The sequence below is a fragment of the Pteropus medius genome, unplaced genomic scaffold (genome assembly GCF_902729225.1).
Source record: "Pteropus medius unplaced genomic scaffold, Ma_sr-lr_union100, whole genome shotgun sequence".
NCBI lineage: Eukaryota > Metazoa > Chordata > Mammalia > Chiroptera > Pteropodidae > Pteropus > Pteropus medius.
Window position 1 is genome coordinate 330,874 of NW_024348242.1, and position 16,948 is coordinate 347,821.

At 60.1% G+C, this 16,948-nt stretch overlaps 2 protein-coding genes across 5 annotated transcripts in view; one reads left to right on the forward strand and one right to left on the reverse strand.

Moving 5' to 3' along the window:
* POLE (DNA polymerase epsilon, catalytic subunit) overlaps positions 1-2,995 on the forward strand; it is a 36,711-nt gene extending 33,716 nt beyond the window's left edge. For all 3 annotated transcript variants that reach the window (XM_039879185.1, XM_039879187.1, XM_039879186.1), the window contains exons 46-49: positions 636-836; positions 1,175-1,300; positions 1,776-1,865; positions 1,965-2,995. In XM_039879185.1, the coding sequence (XP_039735119.1) occupies positions 636-836; positions 1,175-1,300; positions 1,776-1,865; positions 1,965-2,078 (531 nt within the window). In that variant the 3' untranslated portion in view covers positions 2,079-2,995. The remainder of the gene's footprint in view (positions 1-635; positions 837-1,174; positions 1,301-1,775; positions 1,866-1,964) is intronic.
* A 1,317-nt stretch (positions 2,996-4,312) lies between these two features.
* Positions 4,313-7,529, reverse strand: P2RX2 (purinergic receptor P2X 2). 2 transcript variants are annotated; one of them, XM_039879192.1, is made up of 12 exons: positions 7,250-7,529; positions 7,016-7,151; positions 6,854-6,925; positions 6,675-6,750; positions 6,507-6,603; positions 6,289-6,369; positions 6,062-6,200; positions 5,561-5,691; positions 5,255-5,345; positions 5,085-5,150; positions 4,916-4,993; positions 4,313-4,723 (listed from the first exon to the last, which is right to left on the reverse strand). In XM_039879192.1, the coding sequence occupies exons 1-12, from the start codon at positions 7,423-7,425 to the stop codon at positions 4,622-4,624; spliced, it is 1,245 nt and encodes a 414-aa protein (XP_039735126.1). In that variant the 5' UTR covers positions 7,426-7,529; the 3' UTR covers positions 4,313-4,621. The 2 variants fall into 2 exon arrangements, with proteins under 2 accessions (XP_039735126.1, XP_039735125.1); XM_039879191.1 differs by having other exon boundaries at positions 4,313-4,993.
* Positions 7,530-16,948: the final 9,419 nt, after the last annotated feature.

The following is a 16,948-nucleotide window of genomic DNA, read 5'->3' on the forward strand; positions in this document are numbered from 1 at the left end:
CCGGATGAGCCTGGGCAGGCACCTCACGCGCAGAGCACTGCACTGCTCATTAAGTTAGCCCCTGGCAAACTGCACTTCAGTGACCGACGCTCCAGGATCGGGTGGCTTCTGACTGTCGTGGAGGAATGGTTTAGTGGGCATCTCAGTTCCTTGTTGGACTTCAGAATAGTTTTAATTTATTTTTATTAAGGTATAACACGTGTAATAAAATTCACCGTTTTTAGTGTCATTCTTTGAGTTTTGCCAAAACTCATGTATCGACTGCCAGAGTCAGGATGCGGCACATCCCAGCACCCCCACAGTTTCCCACCCCTGGCTCACACTTCCTCACATTTTAAAATGTACCCATAGTAAGATTCATTCTCTGCAGTGCAGCTGTTAGAGTTTTCACAGATGGATAGAGCTATGCTACCAACAGCAAGGTACAGGACAGTCATCCGAGAGCAGGTCCCGTGCCGCCCTGTGGGGCTCACCCCTCCTCACCCAGAGCTGTGCCCTCTATCACCACGAACGAACGGGGCTTGGAAGGCACAATGGTGCCAAGAGCTGCAGCTTATAGTCGGCCGCAGGGTTTTCTAGTTGGACAGCAGCAGGGGCCTCAGGAGCCATCCCTGCCACGTCCCCGTCCTCTGCAGGTGCTGTCTCTGGACACAAACATCACAAATCAGGTGAACAAGCTGAACCGGGACCTGCTCCGCCTGGTGGACGTGGGCGAGTTCTCCGAGGAGGCCCAGTTCCGAGACCCCTGCCGCTCCTATGTGCTCCCTGAGGTCATCTGCCGCAGCTGTAACTTCTGCCAGGACCTGGACCTGTGCCGAGACCCCTCCGTCTCTCAGGTGAGCCGGCTCCCACACCCTCGCCAGGGGAGCACGAGCACCCAGGCTGCAGGCGACAGGTCACATCCTGCCACGCCCACTGTCAAGTGACCCATGTCCACCATATTACCCCTGCTAGCTTCGATGTGAATGAAAATAGGCACCCTTGCTTATGCCACTCAACTGCCACACGCTAGAGCATTGTCCCGATAAACATGTCAGTAAGCGTGTCCAGAGCTGTGAGCTGCTGCACGCTGTATGCGCCTGTCCCCGAGGGCTTTTCAACACCGAGTCTTAGCCAGTGTGGACACGCTGCGGGGAGGGCTGGGCAGAGGCTGACGCGCTGTGTCTCGGCCCAGGACGGGGCTGTGCTGCCCCAGTGGCTCTGCTCCAACTGTCAAGCTGCCTACGACTCGTCCGTCATCGAGGCAGCGCTGGTGGAGGCCCTGCAGAAGAAACTGATGGCCTTCACCCTGCAGGACCTGGTGAGCGCCCCCCAACAGAGGGCCCCTTGATAAGCAATGTGAGCCCGTGGGGAACTGGGGGCGCACAGGTCTCAGGTCAGAACCTGGGCCTTCCCGGTGACACCTCGGGTCAGGCCTCGTCCACAAGCCCAGGTGACTCAGCCTTGTAGCACCTTGGGCACCTACAGTGGCCAGGTTCTGACTTCATAGACCTTTCGTTCAGGCGGAGGGAGGTAGACAGCAGACAAGGTGAGCATGAGTGGCCATCGTGTAACGAGAACCGGCAGGAAGTGTGTGTGACAGAGGGAGATGTTCAGCCTTAGGTGTAGGGGACCCGTCAGCAAGGACCGAGGGAGGTGTGGGGTCTGGGCAGAGCACGCCTGGCGCCTGGCGTGATGTCCCTGTGGGTGCTGGGAGGCAGTGGCGCAGTCGGATGAAGCTGGCGTGAGGCGGAGGGGTGGGCAGGGGGCCGCTGACCAGCTGTCACTCGTTTCAGGCCTGCCTGAGGTGCGGGGGCGTGAAGGAGACGCACATGTCCGTGTACTGCACCTGCGCGGGGAACTTCGCCCTCACCATCCGCACCAAGGTGCGGCCCTGCCCCTCTGCTCCGCCCTGTGCGCCTTACTCGGCCTCTGTCCCTGCACCTCCTCGGGGGCAGAGGCTCACGGCCACTGCCTTCCCACAGGTCTTCATGGAGCAGATCGGAACCTTCCGGAACATTGCCCAGCACTGTGGCATGTCGTACCTTATGGAGACCCTGGAGTGGCTGCTGCAGAGGAACCCCCAGCTGGGCCATTAGCAAGCTGGCGCTGTCCCCACCCTCTGCCCCAGCTCCCCAAACTCGGGCACGTCCAGGATGGGGATAAGGAAGACAATCCCCCCAGGAAGTGTTTGGGGAGCAGGTCACACTGCTGGACCCAGCTGGAGCAGGAAGTGGCCCCTGGGCCCAGCCCTGGTCAGGGCAGCTGTGGGCCGAGAGCACCCAGCACAGGGCCCCGAGGCCTCATTTCTCCCAGAATGAACACGAGGGTCCCTGTGGTGCTGCACAGCCTGGCCTTCCCGCACCCCCACTGCCCTCGGGGGTCTTCTCTTTGAGCTGAGACGCTGAGGATGGTTGGAGGCCAGACCCAGGGTGAGGTGATGCTGAGTGACAGTCTGCAGCTCCAGCTGTCTAGTCACTTGTCACCATAGAAAACCAACATCCCCCGCAGTGCGGGCCAGTTCCGGCCATGCAGACCTGAACCCATGGGGACCTGGGCGTCTCTAGCGACTCTAGTCGAAGCAGGGGCTGCAGGGGTGTCCTCATCGGGCCGGGCAGAGGGCTGAGGAGCGCGGGTCTCAGGCCAGGCTTCTCAGACGGGCTTGGCATGAGCCTTGAAGAGGGCTGTTTACCATGGACTTCAACCACACATGCATGTTGGCGTCTGGATTTCAGAAAAACACGTCCTCACCGCTGAGATTTTAGGTTCCTTCCTTCAGTGGAGGGAGGGACTAGCAGCAGCGTTTCGGGTGGAGGTGGCCTCTGTCCTTGCTTCTCAAGCTTGGCGGCGGCCAAGGCCTGTGGTCCCGCGCTCAGAAACCCGAAACGGTGGACTCACAGGGAGCCTGGGCGGGCTGTGCGGCCCTCTGGTGGCCCTGTAGCCTATTTTAAATTCATCTTTGCTAGCTAAGTTCTCTGAATTCTCAGTTATACTTTGAATTCTCATCTGAATTTTACATTTTCAAGTGTTCTGTGTATGTACATGGCGCCTAGTGTCTAGAAGAAGGTTGAATCGCCAGTGGCCATTCAGATGCGCTGGCCCCTGGGTACTGCCAGGCCAGGCCCAATGCCTATGAGAAACCCGATGCCGGCTGGCAGCTGGCTGGAGCCAAGTCCGCCCCAGATGGAGATCTGATCAAATTAGGGCCAGCGGGGGAGGGGGGCCGGCTGGGCTTCCTGGAAGCCACACTGGAGGCGGCCAGCGCAAGGCGGGCCTGCTGCCTCCCCCTGGATGCTGTACCCTGTTCCTTGCAGCAGAACCAGGGGCACTGGGTACCCTGTCCGCAGCTCCCAGGGGTTCTCTGGAGGCCAGCTTGGGGTTGGCCTCATGCCTGGGAAACCTAAGCCCTGGCCCTAGTTTCTGAGTGGCAGTTGGCCCCAACTGGAAAAGCCAGTTTCTCCAAAATGAGCTGGACATCAGTGCACTGGACACTTGACATCCTGTGACTTAGGACGTCATAGCTAACGTTCCAAGGAGAGGAGGGTCTGCTCGGTTGTCAGGTATGGGCAGATGGGAAGGCCTGTTCTGACCACCTGCCAGTGTCATTCAGATTCAGGCCCTGTGGCTGGTGTAGGGTCTGAACCCTCCCCTTGAGCTTGGGAGTGAGGGGATCACAGGTGAGGTGGTCTACAAGGTGCTTGGCACATGCCCCCCTATACCTGCACATCTGCCATTGGTGTTGCTGGAGAAGCCACCATCCAGCTAAGCTCTGCTGTGCCCCAGAGCAAGGTCGGGCCCAGTGGGGCAGCTCCATGGAATGACCATTGGAGCATCTGAGGATGCTACAACCAGACGACCACAGGCCTGCCCCTGCTGGTGCCAGCTCACTGCCCTCCTGCGGCCTCACTCTGCCCCATCCACCCTGCTCCCAGCACCAGACCCCTGCCCTGCTATTCCTCTGGGACCCAGGAAGGCATTTTGGTTTAAGAGCAGGGACACTGAAGCTTTTTTCCTTGAGTGCAATTAAAGTCACCGCCCTCCTGGCTTCCACTACTCACCACCCTTTTAGCTTATTTGGAGGTTTGGGGTCTGGGATGACGCCTGTGGGAAGCACTAACTGAAAGGCAGGTGTGGAGGTGAGCGTCCCCAGGCACTCTCGGCCTCTCTAGCCCCTTGGTCAGCTGTGAGAGTGACCCCGCTGGATGTGAAGGGCAGCAGATGTGCCAACACTGCACCAGGTTGATGAGAGCACCAGCAGCCCCTGCACAGGGTCCCACTGCTGCATGCTTGTCTTCAGGGCCTCGATGCTTTTCCCAGAAACGAGGTCAGAAGGTTCTGGACACAGGTTTATTGGATTTCGAACATGTGACAGCTACAGGAGGAGGTCATCCCAGGCTGTGTGGGCAGGAAGGGACGGGGCAGACCAGGAGCAGGGCACTGCCCCCTCCGTGTCACCCACTGCTCAGTTGCACGGAAGTCCTCAGATTCCCAGTTTTAGGAAGACAGTGTGTGGGCAGAATCAAGGGCCTGTGCAGGTTGCAGCTGTGTTGCCAGTGGAGCCAGGGGGCTCTCCTGGGGCTGCAGACTCTGAGGCCCTCTGGGCCCTGCCTCCAGCGCAGTGTGTCAGCAGGCAGGGGTGGTTTCAGAGCCGGGCTAGCCCTCGGGGGTCTGTGAGCCTGGAGTCCTGGGGAGGCTCAGAGGCACAAGGACCTGGGCCTGTGCCCCACTCAGGTGCGTCCACCATCTGCTCGGATGGGGCAGAGGTGGAGCAGGGCCATGGGGACAGGCCGGCCTGGGCCTGGCTCTCCCCCTCATCCTGTGGTCTGCCCGCCTGGCCAGGGTCTGTGGAGCAGGGACAGGGTGGGGGAGGCGCCTGGCCCAGAACAAGGGCGAGGGTCACAGGCCAGCTACCTGAGGAACGCCCTGGCGTACACACCTTGTCAAATTTCTTGTGGCTATAGACCTTGTTTTTGTTCATGAATGTTAGCAAGATCCAGTCACACAGGAAGGAGCCCTGGGGCCAGAGAGACCGACACGTGAGGGCTTGGGAGGACCCCCCCCACACACATGCGCAGTGGATGCCCAGACCCGCCTGCGCTCCTTACCACCCCGATGGAGGTCAGCGCTGTGGCCAGATTAATGACAGTGGGGATCAGGCTGAACTTCCCTGCCTGGGGACAAGAGGCTGCCTTAGAGCACAGGGTGGGGACATGGAGGAAGGACCAGCTCCGTCCTGGGCTGCCCAACCCCAGGTGGGCAGAGCCGGCTGGTTTACCTGTCCATGAACAATAACGTCAATGCGGATTCCATAGGCCTTGATGAGCGTGCGTGTGGTGCTACCGTTTATCTTGTAGTATTTAGCAAACCTGGGATGGAATGACCCGGAAGCACGTAAGAACCTGGGCCGGAAGGGCCAAGGCTGGAGTCCTGGCCGCCTGACCCCAAGGGGCATGGCGGTGGCCGCCGCAGCTCGGAGACTACCAGCTGCTGGGAGCCTGGGTCTAGGGCACCTGCCCTGTTCGCCCTTGGAGCCACCACAACCAGCGGGTACGAGGACCCAGGCACCCCAAGGCCAAGGTACCTGAAGTTGTAGCCAGATGAGGCCGGTACGTGCTTGGGGTCGAGCCTTCGGAAGGAGTACCTGGGGTTGCAGTTTGATGCCGGCAGGTCCAGGTCACAGTCCCAGTTGATAATGACCCCAATGACACCACCCTGCCCAGAAGCGGGCACAGCTGGAGGTCAGGGTGGGCAGGCAGGCCACTCAGGAGCCCGGGAGTCCCACCCTGAGGCTGTGCGCGGGGTGCGCCTTGTGGAGCACCAGGGGCAGCTCCCGAGGTGAGAGCCAGGGCTTGGGGACTGGGTGAGGCAGGAGGGGTGGGGAGGCTGGGCCGTGTGACCCCGGGTCAGTAATTCAGCAGGGGCCACGCACACCCAGGTAGGGCGGCAGCTCCTCTTTCTCTGGCCTCTGCCGAGACCAGGGCCAGCCAAAACTGCAAACCGACCCGCGTAAGGGGACCCTTGCGGGCGGGCAGGAGCCAGCACCTGGAAGGAGAGCCTCCCGTCACCGTCCCTCGCCCCTCACCGTGCGCGCCAGCTCCGTGAAGTTCTCGCCCGCCCGCTCCACGATGAAGCCCAGCTTGAAAATGGGGCAGTAGAGGTGGGAGACCTCGTCGAAGGTGCAGCGTTTCAGGTAGCCGTCGGCCCGGGTCTCGATGTTGCCCCTGAGGACGGCCCGCGCCCCAGGTGGGCCCGGCGGCAGGCGCCCAGCGCACCCCCGCACGCACCCCCGCCCGCCCCCGGGGCTCTTACTTGGAGAACTGGAATTTGGGGTAGTGGATGCTGTTCTTGATGAGGACGGTGAAGTTGGGCGCCATCTTCCCGAGAAATTGGCTGGGAGGCGGAGACTGGGTGGTTCAGCCCCCGCCCCCCTGCCCCCTCCCAGCGCCTCCCGGCTTTGGTCACCGAGGAGGAGCTGGCAGAGCAGAGTCGCGCTGCGCAGAGCTAGGGCCCAGGAGGGGGGCGCGCACCTGACGGAGGCCCCGTCTTCCACAGGGCACCAGCCGGACACCTCGCAGGTCTTGGAGGCCCCGTGGTAATAGGGCACGCAGCGCCCGGTCCGCACACCTGCGGGCGGACGCGCTCAGGTGCTGAGGGGCGCGACCCCCCGCCCCGGGCCCCGGCTGGCGCCCACTGACCGTTGCCCAGCATGTCCAGATGCCCTGCCACGCAGTCCTCGTCCGAGTCGCAAGTGGCGTTGGCTACCCTCTCACTCTGGGGACGACGCGGCTCGGTCAGGGGCCGACGCTCTGCCCCAGGCGCGGGTCGCTGACCAGACGGGGCCTCCCCCTCCCGGCTCTGCCCTCCCCCGCCTCACCTCCGGGCAGGCTCCCAGGGTCTGGGAGGGGGTCACCTCGATCCTGGTGATGATGCTGAACACGCTGCCCCCCTGGGCTCAGAAAGAGGGGACGGTCGGCCGGCGCGGGAAGCTCGGCCACCCCTCGGTCCCACCCTCCGGGCGCTCGGAGTTGGGGCGCACCTCGGGGGGCTTCACGTATTCCTCCACGTCCCACACTTTGTGCTCGGACGAGGTGATGCCCTTGACCTTAGTGATGACGGAGCTCTCGGGGCCCGTCTCCCTGTCCTGGTAGCTCTTCTGCACGATGAACACGTACCTGCGGGGACCCCCAGGGTCGGCTCGGAAGCAGCCGGGAACCCCGCGTCCTGACCTGCCCCAGCCCAGGGGACCCGGCGACCCGCCCCGCACACCCACCACACGAAGTAGAGCAAGATGAGCAGCTGCACCGCGCGGTACACGACGCCCAGGCGCCGGTTCTTCACCACGATCACCTTGGGCGTCTCGTAGTCCCAGAACGCGGACCAGCAGCCCCGAGCCAGGCGCCGGGCGGTGACCGCCCCCGCGGGGGGCTTGGGCTCCGTGGCCGCCATGGCCTGGCCGCCCGGGAAGTCGCGGCCGGGAGCTCGGATGGGAGGGTCAGATGCGGCGCGCACCGCGTGGACTGGGGGCGAAGCGGGGGAGCTCTGCGCGCCCGCCTTCCGGGGCGTGGCCTCCCATGCCCCGCCCCGGCACGCACCCCACCCCCACCCCAGGCGGGGTCCCCAGCGCAGGGCAGTGGCACCAGGCGGGGACCTGAGCGGGCGGAGCCTGGGCCAAGGTAGAGACACGAGAACGGACCCGCAGGTCCCTGGGGGCGGACATGGGTGGGGCACGTTCTCCAGATGGGGGCGAAGACGTGGCAAAGCACCCGGCCTCCTCGGCGTCTCCACCGGTGTCTGACGGGCGGCGCGCCCTGGACCCAAAGGGCAGCCCTTTAAAAATAAAAAGCTGGACCGTGTCCAGCTTTATTGGGACACAACCGCCATATAACACCGCGGAAGTTTAAGGCACAAGGGGTCGATTTCCGAAACGCAGCCCGCGACCCCCCACTGTGCCCCAGGAGGTGCGCTTCGGGGCCTTTTCCTTCTCGCTCCTTCCTCCGCCCGGCGCTGCCGTCCTCCCATTTTTCTCCTTTGCAAACCAATTTTTTTTTTTTTAACGTTTTAGGTCTCTAACCCCACCTCATTTTGAAGCAAATCCCAGACATAGTATTTCACAAAACGATAGTGTTTTTACTTTTTTTTTTTTGAGATGACGCTTACATAGCATCTAATTAACCATTAGCCATTTTAACGAACAATTGTTTAGTGAAGCCTTCAGTGGAATTTAGTGTATTCACGATGTGCAGTCACCGTTGTCTACTTCCAAACGTTTTCATCATCCCCAGGTAAAGCCCGGGCCCCACGAAGTGGTCCCCTGCTTTCCCTCCCCCAGTGGCACACGCCGGTCCACTGTCTCCCTGGATGTATTCGTTTTGGATATTTCATGTAATGGAATCATGCAATGTTTGTCATCTTGCGTCTTTCACTGAGCATCCAGGTCGTAGTGTGTGTCGGCGCTTCATTCCTTGCTGTGGCAGGGGAATGCCCATCGTGTGGTGCCCTGTGGCTCATCTGTTCATCCACGACAGACGGACACTGGGGTTGTTTCCACCTTTCGGTTATTGTGACCAACGCTGCAGTGAACATTCGTGTGCGGGGATTTTCAGTTCTTTGGCGTATATCCCTAGGAGTGGAATTTCTAGGTCACGTGGTAATTGTGTAACTTTTCGAGGACCGACCAAAGCATTTTCCAAGCAGCTGAACCATTTTACACTCTAATCAGCAAAGTACAGTGGCTCTAATTTCTACACATCTTTGCCAACACTTATTATTTCCCACTCATGCGGCCATTGACATCCCGGTGGGTGAAATGGTGCAATTTCTTTGGGTAAATGTCTTCTCAAGTCCTTTGTCCATTTTTAAATTGAGTTGTTTATCTTTTCACTGTTCAATTGTAAGACTTCTTTACGTAGTCTGGATACTAGACCCTTTCTGATCTGCGATTTGCAAATGTTTTCTCACATTGTAGGTTGTCTTTTCACTTTCTTGATAGTGCCCTCGGATGCACAAGTTTTTAATTTTGATGAAGTTCAGTTTAGCTGTTTTTTTCTTTTGTTGCTTGTGCTTCTGGTGTCATTTCTAAGAATCTACTGCCAAGTCCAAAGTCATGAAGGTTTGCCTCTGGTTTCTTGTAAGTTCTACGGCTTTAGCTGTTTATATTTAGGTTGTTGATCCATTTTGAGTTAATTTTTGCGTATTTCATTCTTTCGCATGTGGATGTCCAGTTGTCCCAGCACCATTTGTTGAAGAAACTACTCTTTACCCATCGAGGGGTCTGCTGAATGTATGCGGTGTTTTCTCCTTATCTTTTCTCAGAAGAAAGATAGGCTGTATAATCTCCAGTTTGTCCAAGAATTTTATGATTTCTTTTATTTGAGATGAGTTTTCTGCCCTGCATTGTTAGGAATACATGTCGGGCGACAAGGAGAGTGTCCCCAGGAAGGGGGCCTTGCGTGATGAGGGACCCCTGCCAGAACTCAGAAGTCTCAGAAATTTGGAGCAGGGCCGTGTTTGATTGGTTTCGGGAGACCCCAAATGCTTACGGTGGAGCTTAGATGAGGTGTCTCGAAGCTGGAATGGAAATTTAGGGAATCAAATGGAGACTCCTAACGCAAGCTCCCTGGGCTGGGCACAAAAAGCACAGATTTGTAACGAAAGCTATGGTGTCAATTACAATCTATAATTTGCATACATTTAAATAGGTTAAAGAAATTAGTCTCGGGAGGATGGAGTCTCAATGCCTTTTTACTTACAAAAGGCATTTTTCACATGACAAAAATTAAGTTATTCAACTGAATCCTGAAACCTTTGGTTAAAAGGAAATTTATTCTCTGGCAAGAATCGATTTTCAAAACGTATGTATAAATAACAGTGTAAAATCCACCAAGTTATAAGTAAAAGTTCAGACGGAAGCAGCCTTGCTGAGGGGACACGCGCACCCAGGCGGCCAGCACGGCTGTTTGGAGCAGCCAGGATGGTGGCCGGCTGAGGCAGCGCCACCATGACCTGGCTTTAGAGCACCCTCGCCACCCTGCCTAAAGGAAACCCCGCACCCAGCTGCAGCGCCCCTCCCTCCTCGTCCTGCACGCTGTCTGGCCCTTGGGTGACCGTCCACACCTGCAGTTTCAACTGCGGGCTCGAGCATCCGCCCGCGCTCAGGTGACTTTGCCTTTCTCCTCCCACACTGACTGGGTCCTCGGGGACTCCTTCCTGACTGTTGGGGTGACGTGGTGCTGCCTGGCTCTGGGACCCGGACACCTGTTCTGAGGCAGCCAGCCAGGGGGATGGGTGTCGGCCACCTCGGGCTGCGGCCATCTGTGACACCGGATGAGGCGTGAAGCAGCCAGTGGGACGCGGCCGGGGGCTGCAAGTGCGAACCACGTGCCTGAGCCCCGAGAGGGTCTAAGTCGCCCTTTCGGGTACTTGGTCCCCCGCTCGCCAGTCCTGAGGGCTCCCCCTCCCTCCCCCCATACTGTCCACCTCGGTTCCCCAGCTCCTCCTGGCCGGCACCACCTTCATTCAGCAGCTCCGGCCTCTCGGCCTGTCCCGCCCTGTGCCCAAACTTTCTAAAGCACTCTCTGGTCTTGTCGGTGTCATGCCTGCACCTCACGACCCCAACACTGAGGCTGCGGCTCGGGCTCTGCAGGGGCTGAGCCCTCCCTCCCATCACCTGCAGGCTCCTGTCTTGTGAAACCCAAGCCCTAGAGGCGCCCGCCGCACTCTGAAACCTATTCGTTAACAGGTCCATTTCCCAAACTAGACCAAGAGCGAGGTGGCAGCGGGCACGGCCTGTTCCTCCGCAGAGCCCGGCACGGCGCCTGGCACACGGCCGATGATAAATAAGCCAGAAAACGTTTGCGGCGGGCGAGCTGTGCAGAGGCCAGCGAAGAGAGCGCTGTTCCCGCATGAGGAGAAAGAGGCCGTTTACCGCAGCTGGAGCCGCCGCCCGCCAGACCGCAGCAGGCGGAGGGGAGGGGCGGCGGGGACAGGGGATGGGACCTGGCGGGAAGGGGTGCTCCTGTGATCGCTCAGCGCGGCTTTTGTTTCTGGGGCTGGTACAGGCTGTGGTTGGCTCCCCAAATTCTTGCGCAGGTCAGTCCTGCTGTCACGTGTGGCTGGCCACTGGCCACTGTCCATTCGGTCCCCCGGGCAGAGTGATGAAATGCTGACGAGGCAGAAGGCGGGGAAGGACGAGGACGAAGAGGAGGGTTGGGAGGCACCCCAGGGCTTCCGCCTGGCTCTCCGCCTGGGGGGTTGCAGTCTCTCAGGAAACCGCAGCCTGGCCGGTGTCACTTCTACGCAGAGGAGCAGGTGGGACCCAGACAAAGGTAAGGCACAGACACCTGAGCAGCTGCGCACTGCCCAGGGGCCGCCCCGCCTCACACCTCCACCCCCACATTGGGTTTCCCTGCCTGTCAGGTTGCCAGGGGCTCCGTGGCGACCTCAGCGGTGTCAGGGGCTAAGCCAGCCTTCCTGTGCCACTGGCTGTCCAGTCGGGGGCACTGTCTTAAGGGTTTATGCTCAAAACACGGTAGCTGCGGTTCAGGGACTTGTGTCTTTGGCAAGATTTGGCATCAGACTTTTCCCGGGCGGATTGCGAGGCTGCGGAATCACCTGGCCTTGATGTTTGGAAGGAAAACCTGTGGAAAGAGCCAAGACGTTTATAAAGACGTGTTCAAGGAAAAAGACTCTGTACGAGGGAGAACATTCCAAAACAACCAGGGGCCGGGAGTGAGCTGCCCTTCGGGTTCAGAACCCAGTGCTCCCGCAGGCCCATGACAGGTGCCTGCGACCTTTGTTTATTGTGGTAAAATACACACAGCGTGAACATCGCCATCACAGCCACTGTAGGCGTGAAGCACGTTCTCGGTGTCATATAGTTGTCACCACTGTCACCTCCAGGACTTCGCCATCCTCCCAAACTAAAACTCTGTTCCCATTAAATACCACTAACCCCCCCGCCCCCGCCCGGCACCAGCAGCTCCTCTCTGTCTCTGTGGGTTACACAGCTTTGGTCCCCGCAGGACTTGTCCTTCCATGTCGGGCTTATTTCCCTCAGCCTGTGACAAGGTTTCCATCCCCGTGCAGGTGAATGTCGTTCCCTCGTGTGGAGGGACCACACTATGGTTGTCCATCCACCCGTCGGACACCTGGTGGCTTCCTCCTCTTGGCGGTTGGGGGTGATGCCGCTCTGCACAGTGCTGGGCTGTGGCCTTGGGCGAACTGGAATGTCCCCATGCGGGCACAGTGTGCTCCTGGGTCGTGTGGGCTGTGACTGCTCAGACACAACGTGCCCAATCTTGTAACCTGGGCCTGTGAACCTCTCATCGGCCTATGAAAAGGTTTGAGACCAGAAAAAATTTTTTTTCCTGGTTTAAAGTACGAAAAGAACCCTGTAAGTCTGATGTTTAGAAATGTTTAAACTGTGATTCAAATTTAGCTTTTACCCAGTTACGGTTACATTTGGCGGGTTTCATGCGACGTGAGAACAGGGCTTCCGGTGTTCACACACGGCGATGGGTCTGTCCGCGTGTTCACCTTGGAAAGCTTGTGCAACCTGATTGTTGGTGGCCCTTCTCTGGGGTCCCGTGGTGAGGGCGTCTGAGCCCTGGGAGCTGCTTTGAGGGGAGTTGCAGGGGCTCCTGTGCACCATCTGAGGAGCCTGCAGCCCCCACAGACCAGCAGGGGACAGGGAGGTGGTCAGCAGATGGCCCTGTGCAGAAGAAGCTACAGCCAGACCGGCCAGCAGGCGGCTTATCTAGAGCTTTCCACAGCAGGGCGTCGGCCCATCTCTGCCGTCAGACCTGGGGTCGGCGGGTAGGACGCGGATCCTGGAGAAGGTCCCTCCGGGCGCCCTGAGGAGAGGGTCATGGCGGGCAGCTCACTAGATGCGGGGTGTTGTTATGGACTGAATGGTGAACACACAACCCGTGTGCGGGATCCCTGACCCCAGCACCTCGGGTGCAGCCGTGTTTGGAGGTGGGCCGTTACAGACGGGATTGAGGAAGTGGGGCCCCGGGGGCCCTAACCCCGGATGAGTGGGGTCCTCAGGACACAGACACACAGAGTGATGGCCCTGTGGGGACATGGGGAGGACATGGCTGTCTGCACGCCCGGGAGGAGCCAGCCCTGCCCAGCCCTGGATCTCGGTCATTGGGCCTCCAGGACGGGGGACAGGAAATGTCTGTGGTGTAAGCCGCCGTCTGTGGCATTTGTCACGCAGCCCCAGCTGACAGATACAGGTGCCCCAAGTTGTCGGTTAGATGGTGTCCTGAGTTGGCAGAGGGGCGAGTGACCCAGGGACTCTGTGCTCACTGAGTCGGCGCTGGCTGTGTGGGCTGACGGAGGCGGGGGGCGCTGCCCAGGGTGGCAGCCGCCACGTGGTCAGGGCCCCGTCTGAGTCTACAGCCAGCCTGGCTGTTGTCTGTCTCGTAGTCTCCAGGACCATAAAATGTGTTGGGTGCCACCACAGACGTACTTGGTGACCTCATGACAGTCACTTCTGAATAGCGTGGACAGGAGCCTGGCCCCTGGGACCAGGGCCTCGGACTTTTAGGCAGGCGTGGCACAGCCGGGTGGGCCCAGGCCCTCTCCCCCGGGGCAGCCTGGAGGCCTGGCCCACACCAGGCGGGTGGGTTTGGCACCCCCAGCTGGGCGTGGCACTCCTTGTCAGGGCCCTGCTGCAAAACGTGTCACCATCACATGCTGGAGCAGACTGGGGCGTGTTTTAAAGCTGAACCTTACACCAGGAGCGGCTTTCTGCCGCCCGCACTCTGCATCGTCACCATTTTCCGGTGGCGGCAGATGATGGCAGATTGCAACGGGGCTCTGAGGCCATGTCATTGAGTCTCTGTCAAAACCGATCAGCAAAACTTCAGAATGACACGTCCTAGTGACACTCCTGTAGCTAAGAGCTGTGGTTTACTGCAGATAAACGTAAATCTAAAATTACGGGGAAACCAAAACTCGACAGGGAACTTGTCCCGTGACTTGCTGTTGTGTTTATGAGAACTGTGGGCGGTGCTAAACCTTTGTCCTCCTGAGACGTGACGGGGTGACCGGACGTTCATGTGGGGGCCACATGGGTCTGTGCTGAATTCTGGGGGTGCTCTGGCGAAGTTAGCTCAGACTGCTCCCCTGTGAGGCGTGAGCACAGCCGCGGCCCCCCACCTGCATCCCCGCCTGCTTCGCTCGGCCGGGGCTGAGAGCCCACCCTCCGGCCGGGTCTGGGGGACGGCGGCACCCCAGACAGCCGCTCTGTGCTCCTAGCCACCCTGCTCCTCCCAGCACCCCATTACTGTGTGTCCCTCTCCCGGAAGAGCCCGGTTCCTGAACTTCTGGCCCTGGGAAGACAACTGAGTGACCAGTAGCCGGAGACGGCGGCCAGCTCGGCCGGCTTGTCCCTGCGCTCGTGATCTGAACAGTCTGGGAAGGACAGAATTTGCTGTGCCCGGCAACGCAGATGACCTCAGTGAAGAGCGAAGGGGACAGACAAGTATGACTCGTGGGTCATCGTGGACCAGAGCTTCGGCGGACACAGGAAGGAAAACCAGGTCTGCCCACGGCCCCCCTGCAGTGGAGCCTGGATGGGACCCCGGCGGCTCTGACACGAGGCCCGTGGGCCCTGACATCACATGTCAGTGTCCGGCGCTGGCGGACCTCGAGGGGGCCCCACTGGGAGGGCAGCAAGACCGCTCAGGGGACAGGAGCCCGGAGGCGTCGGTGTCCCGGCTGCTCCCGTGGGTGCTGGTCGGTTGAGGAGTGACTGCCGATGGGCGCAGGTTGTTCTGGGTGACGGAACATTCTGGAGCAAGACAGGAGGTGGCTGCATCACATTCAGACTGCGCGAACCATTCAGACCACCTGAACCATTCACTTTCAAACGGTAAATTCCATGTCATGTGACTAGAAGAACTAGGGGCCGAATTGGAGGCCAATCGCCGGCTTCCCGAGCCGCAGACCCGGCCGACCCCGATGCAGGCGGAGCAGCCGGCCCGGCCCCGGGCTCCGGTCGAGGTCTGCACGGACAAGGGAGCCACGCCGGCGCCCGGGGTGGCCGTGCCCACCTCCCCAGACCACTGTGGGACGGGGACCTCCAGGCAGGGACCCCAGGGCAGGGCCCCCCGGCCACAGAGACGCCCTCATTAACCTGAGGAAGGGACGCGGTCATCTCGGGAGAAAGGGTGTTCAAGATCCATTTTCTGCACTAAAATAAGTGCACCCCAAGCCGTGAAGACACCGAGGAACATGAAACGCATGTCACCAAGTGAAAGAAGCCACCGGAAAAGGCTCTGACTGTGTGATTCCAGCTCTCTGCCATTCCGGGAGGGGCAGAACAATGGGGACAGGGAAAGGGTCAGGGACCGGGGCGGGCTAACGAACAGGCAGAGCAGAGGACGTTAGGGCAGTGAGACTGCGCTGGGTGGCACCGGAGCGACAGGCACCCGTCCTTTCACGTTCGTCCCAACCCGCAGAATGTCCCAAGTGACCCCCATGTGCACGGTGCACTCTGGGTGATTGCGATGGTCAGCATAGGTCCGTCAGCTGTAACAACGGCCCAGCGAGGGCAGGACCTGGGGCAGAAGCTGGGCGAGGCGAGGGGTAGGGGTAGGAGGCTGGGGGCGAAGGGGGAATGGGGCTGTGGGGTGGGGCCTCCCTGCGCAACCTCTGTAACCCTGAAACCACTCTACAAAATAATGTCTATTAATTTTCAAAATACCCATTTTGCAAGAGCAAGATTGGGAACGGGAGGGGAACAGAAGTGGGTGCCCATGCGGGGTGCCTGGGACGCAGGAGTGGCCCTGGGCCGGGGGACGCTCCAAGGCCACCTGGGCACCGACAGGCCTGCGGCCGATGGCGCGTGCCAGGCTCCTGCTGCTGCTGCTGGGGTGTGCGCTGCCCGAGCTCCTGGTGCTCCAGCCCCACAAAGGTCCGGCCCGCAAGGTGAGCGCCCCCTCTGGCCGCCCCACGTCCAGGCCCCACCCGGCCGCCGGCCCCTCCCCCTGGGCCCCCTGTGTGGGCAGGTGCACTTGGGCCCCCCAGGTGGCTGCACCATCTTGCCTGCACACCTGGCACCTGGTCGCCAGCCTCTGGGGTCAGTGGCGCTTGACCTCCCGGCCAGTAGGAGCTTTAAAAACATCAGAGACGAGCGAAGCTTCCCCGAATGAGGCCTCTCACAGACCTCCATGGCCCAGGCGGCGGCTCCCAGTGGGCTCCGAGCCAGCCAGAGGGCCCCCAAGGCCCGTGAAGTGCTAAGGACACTGAGCCGGGCATGTGGTGGCATTCGCCGGGGCCACGGAGTAGCTGGCAGTGCAGCGAGAGAGGCCAGCTGCCCCGTAACCAGCTGACTTGCAACACGGCGTCCCTCTGCCCAGCACGGTTCGTTTTGTCGTGTTTAGGAAAAATATACCTACTTTTCATGGAAACATATTTATCTTACAACAGGGTGGGGTTATTATTTTTGAATGAGTCTGTGTGTAACACACAGGGCTCCCTGTGCCAGTGCCAGACGCAGCCCACAGCCCTTAGGGGCTCTTCGGGGGCCCCCAGGAATTTTCTGAGTTTGTAACAGAGTTTGGAGACCAAAGGTCTGAGAGCTGAGACCAAGGCCACGCTCGCCCTGGTGGCCTCTGTGCCGGAAGCTGGCGGTGGGAGGGCCTTGACCCTCAGCCCCAGGGCCTGCTCGGCCCCGCCCTTCGGGTTGCTGACCCGCTCTGAGCCTCAGTTCTCACCTGTAAAATGTCACGAGGGCGTGCGAAGCTCCTGGCCCAGTGCCTGGACTCTCTCTTGCTCTGCTGCCCGGCCACCCCCAGACCCTTCGCCGTCTGCGCCCTTGCCCACCCCTCCGTCCCAGTGGCTTGTTCGGACACAGACAGCTGTTAGCTCCCTCCTCTCCTCCCTCACCCCCCGGCCTCCTTCCCACTTGCATCTGTGGATGTTCCAGAAAACTCGTCAGGTGAACTCAGTTTGGTGG

Bases quoted from the DNA above. Each gene is read 5' to 3' on its own strand.
- P2RX2 (XM_039879191.1), bottom strand. From the start codon at position 7,425: ATGGCGGCCACGGAGCCCAAGCCCCCCGCGGGGGCGGTCACCGCCCGG. The intron at 5,151-5,254 runs GTAAACCAGCCG...TCTTGTCCCCAG, and splicing joins ACGTTATTGTTCATGGACAG to GCAGGGAAGTTCAGCCTGAT. The intron at 4,994-5,084 runs GTAAGGAGCGCA...CTCTGGCCCCAG, and splicing joins CGCTGACCTCCATCGGGGTG to GGCTCCTTCCTGTGTGACTG.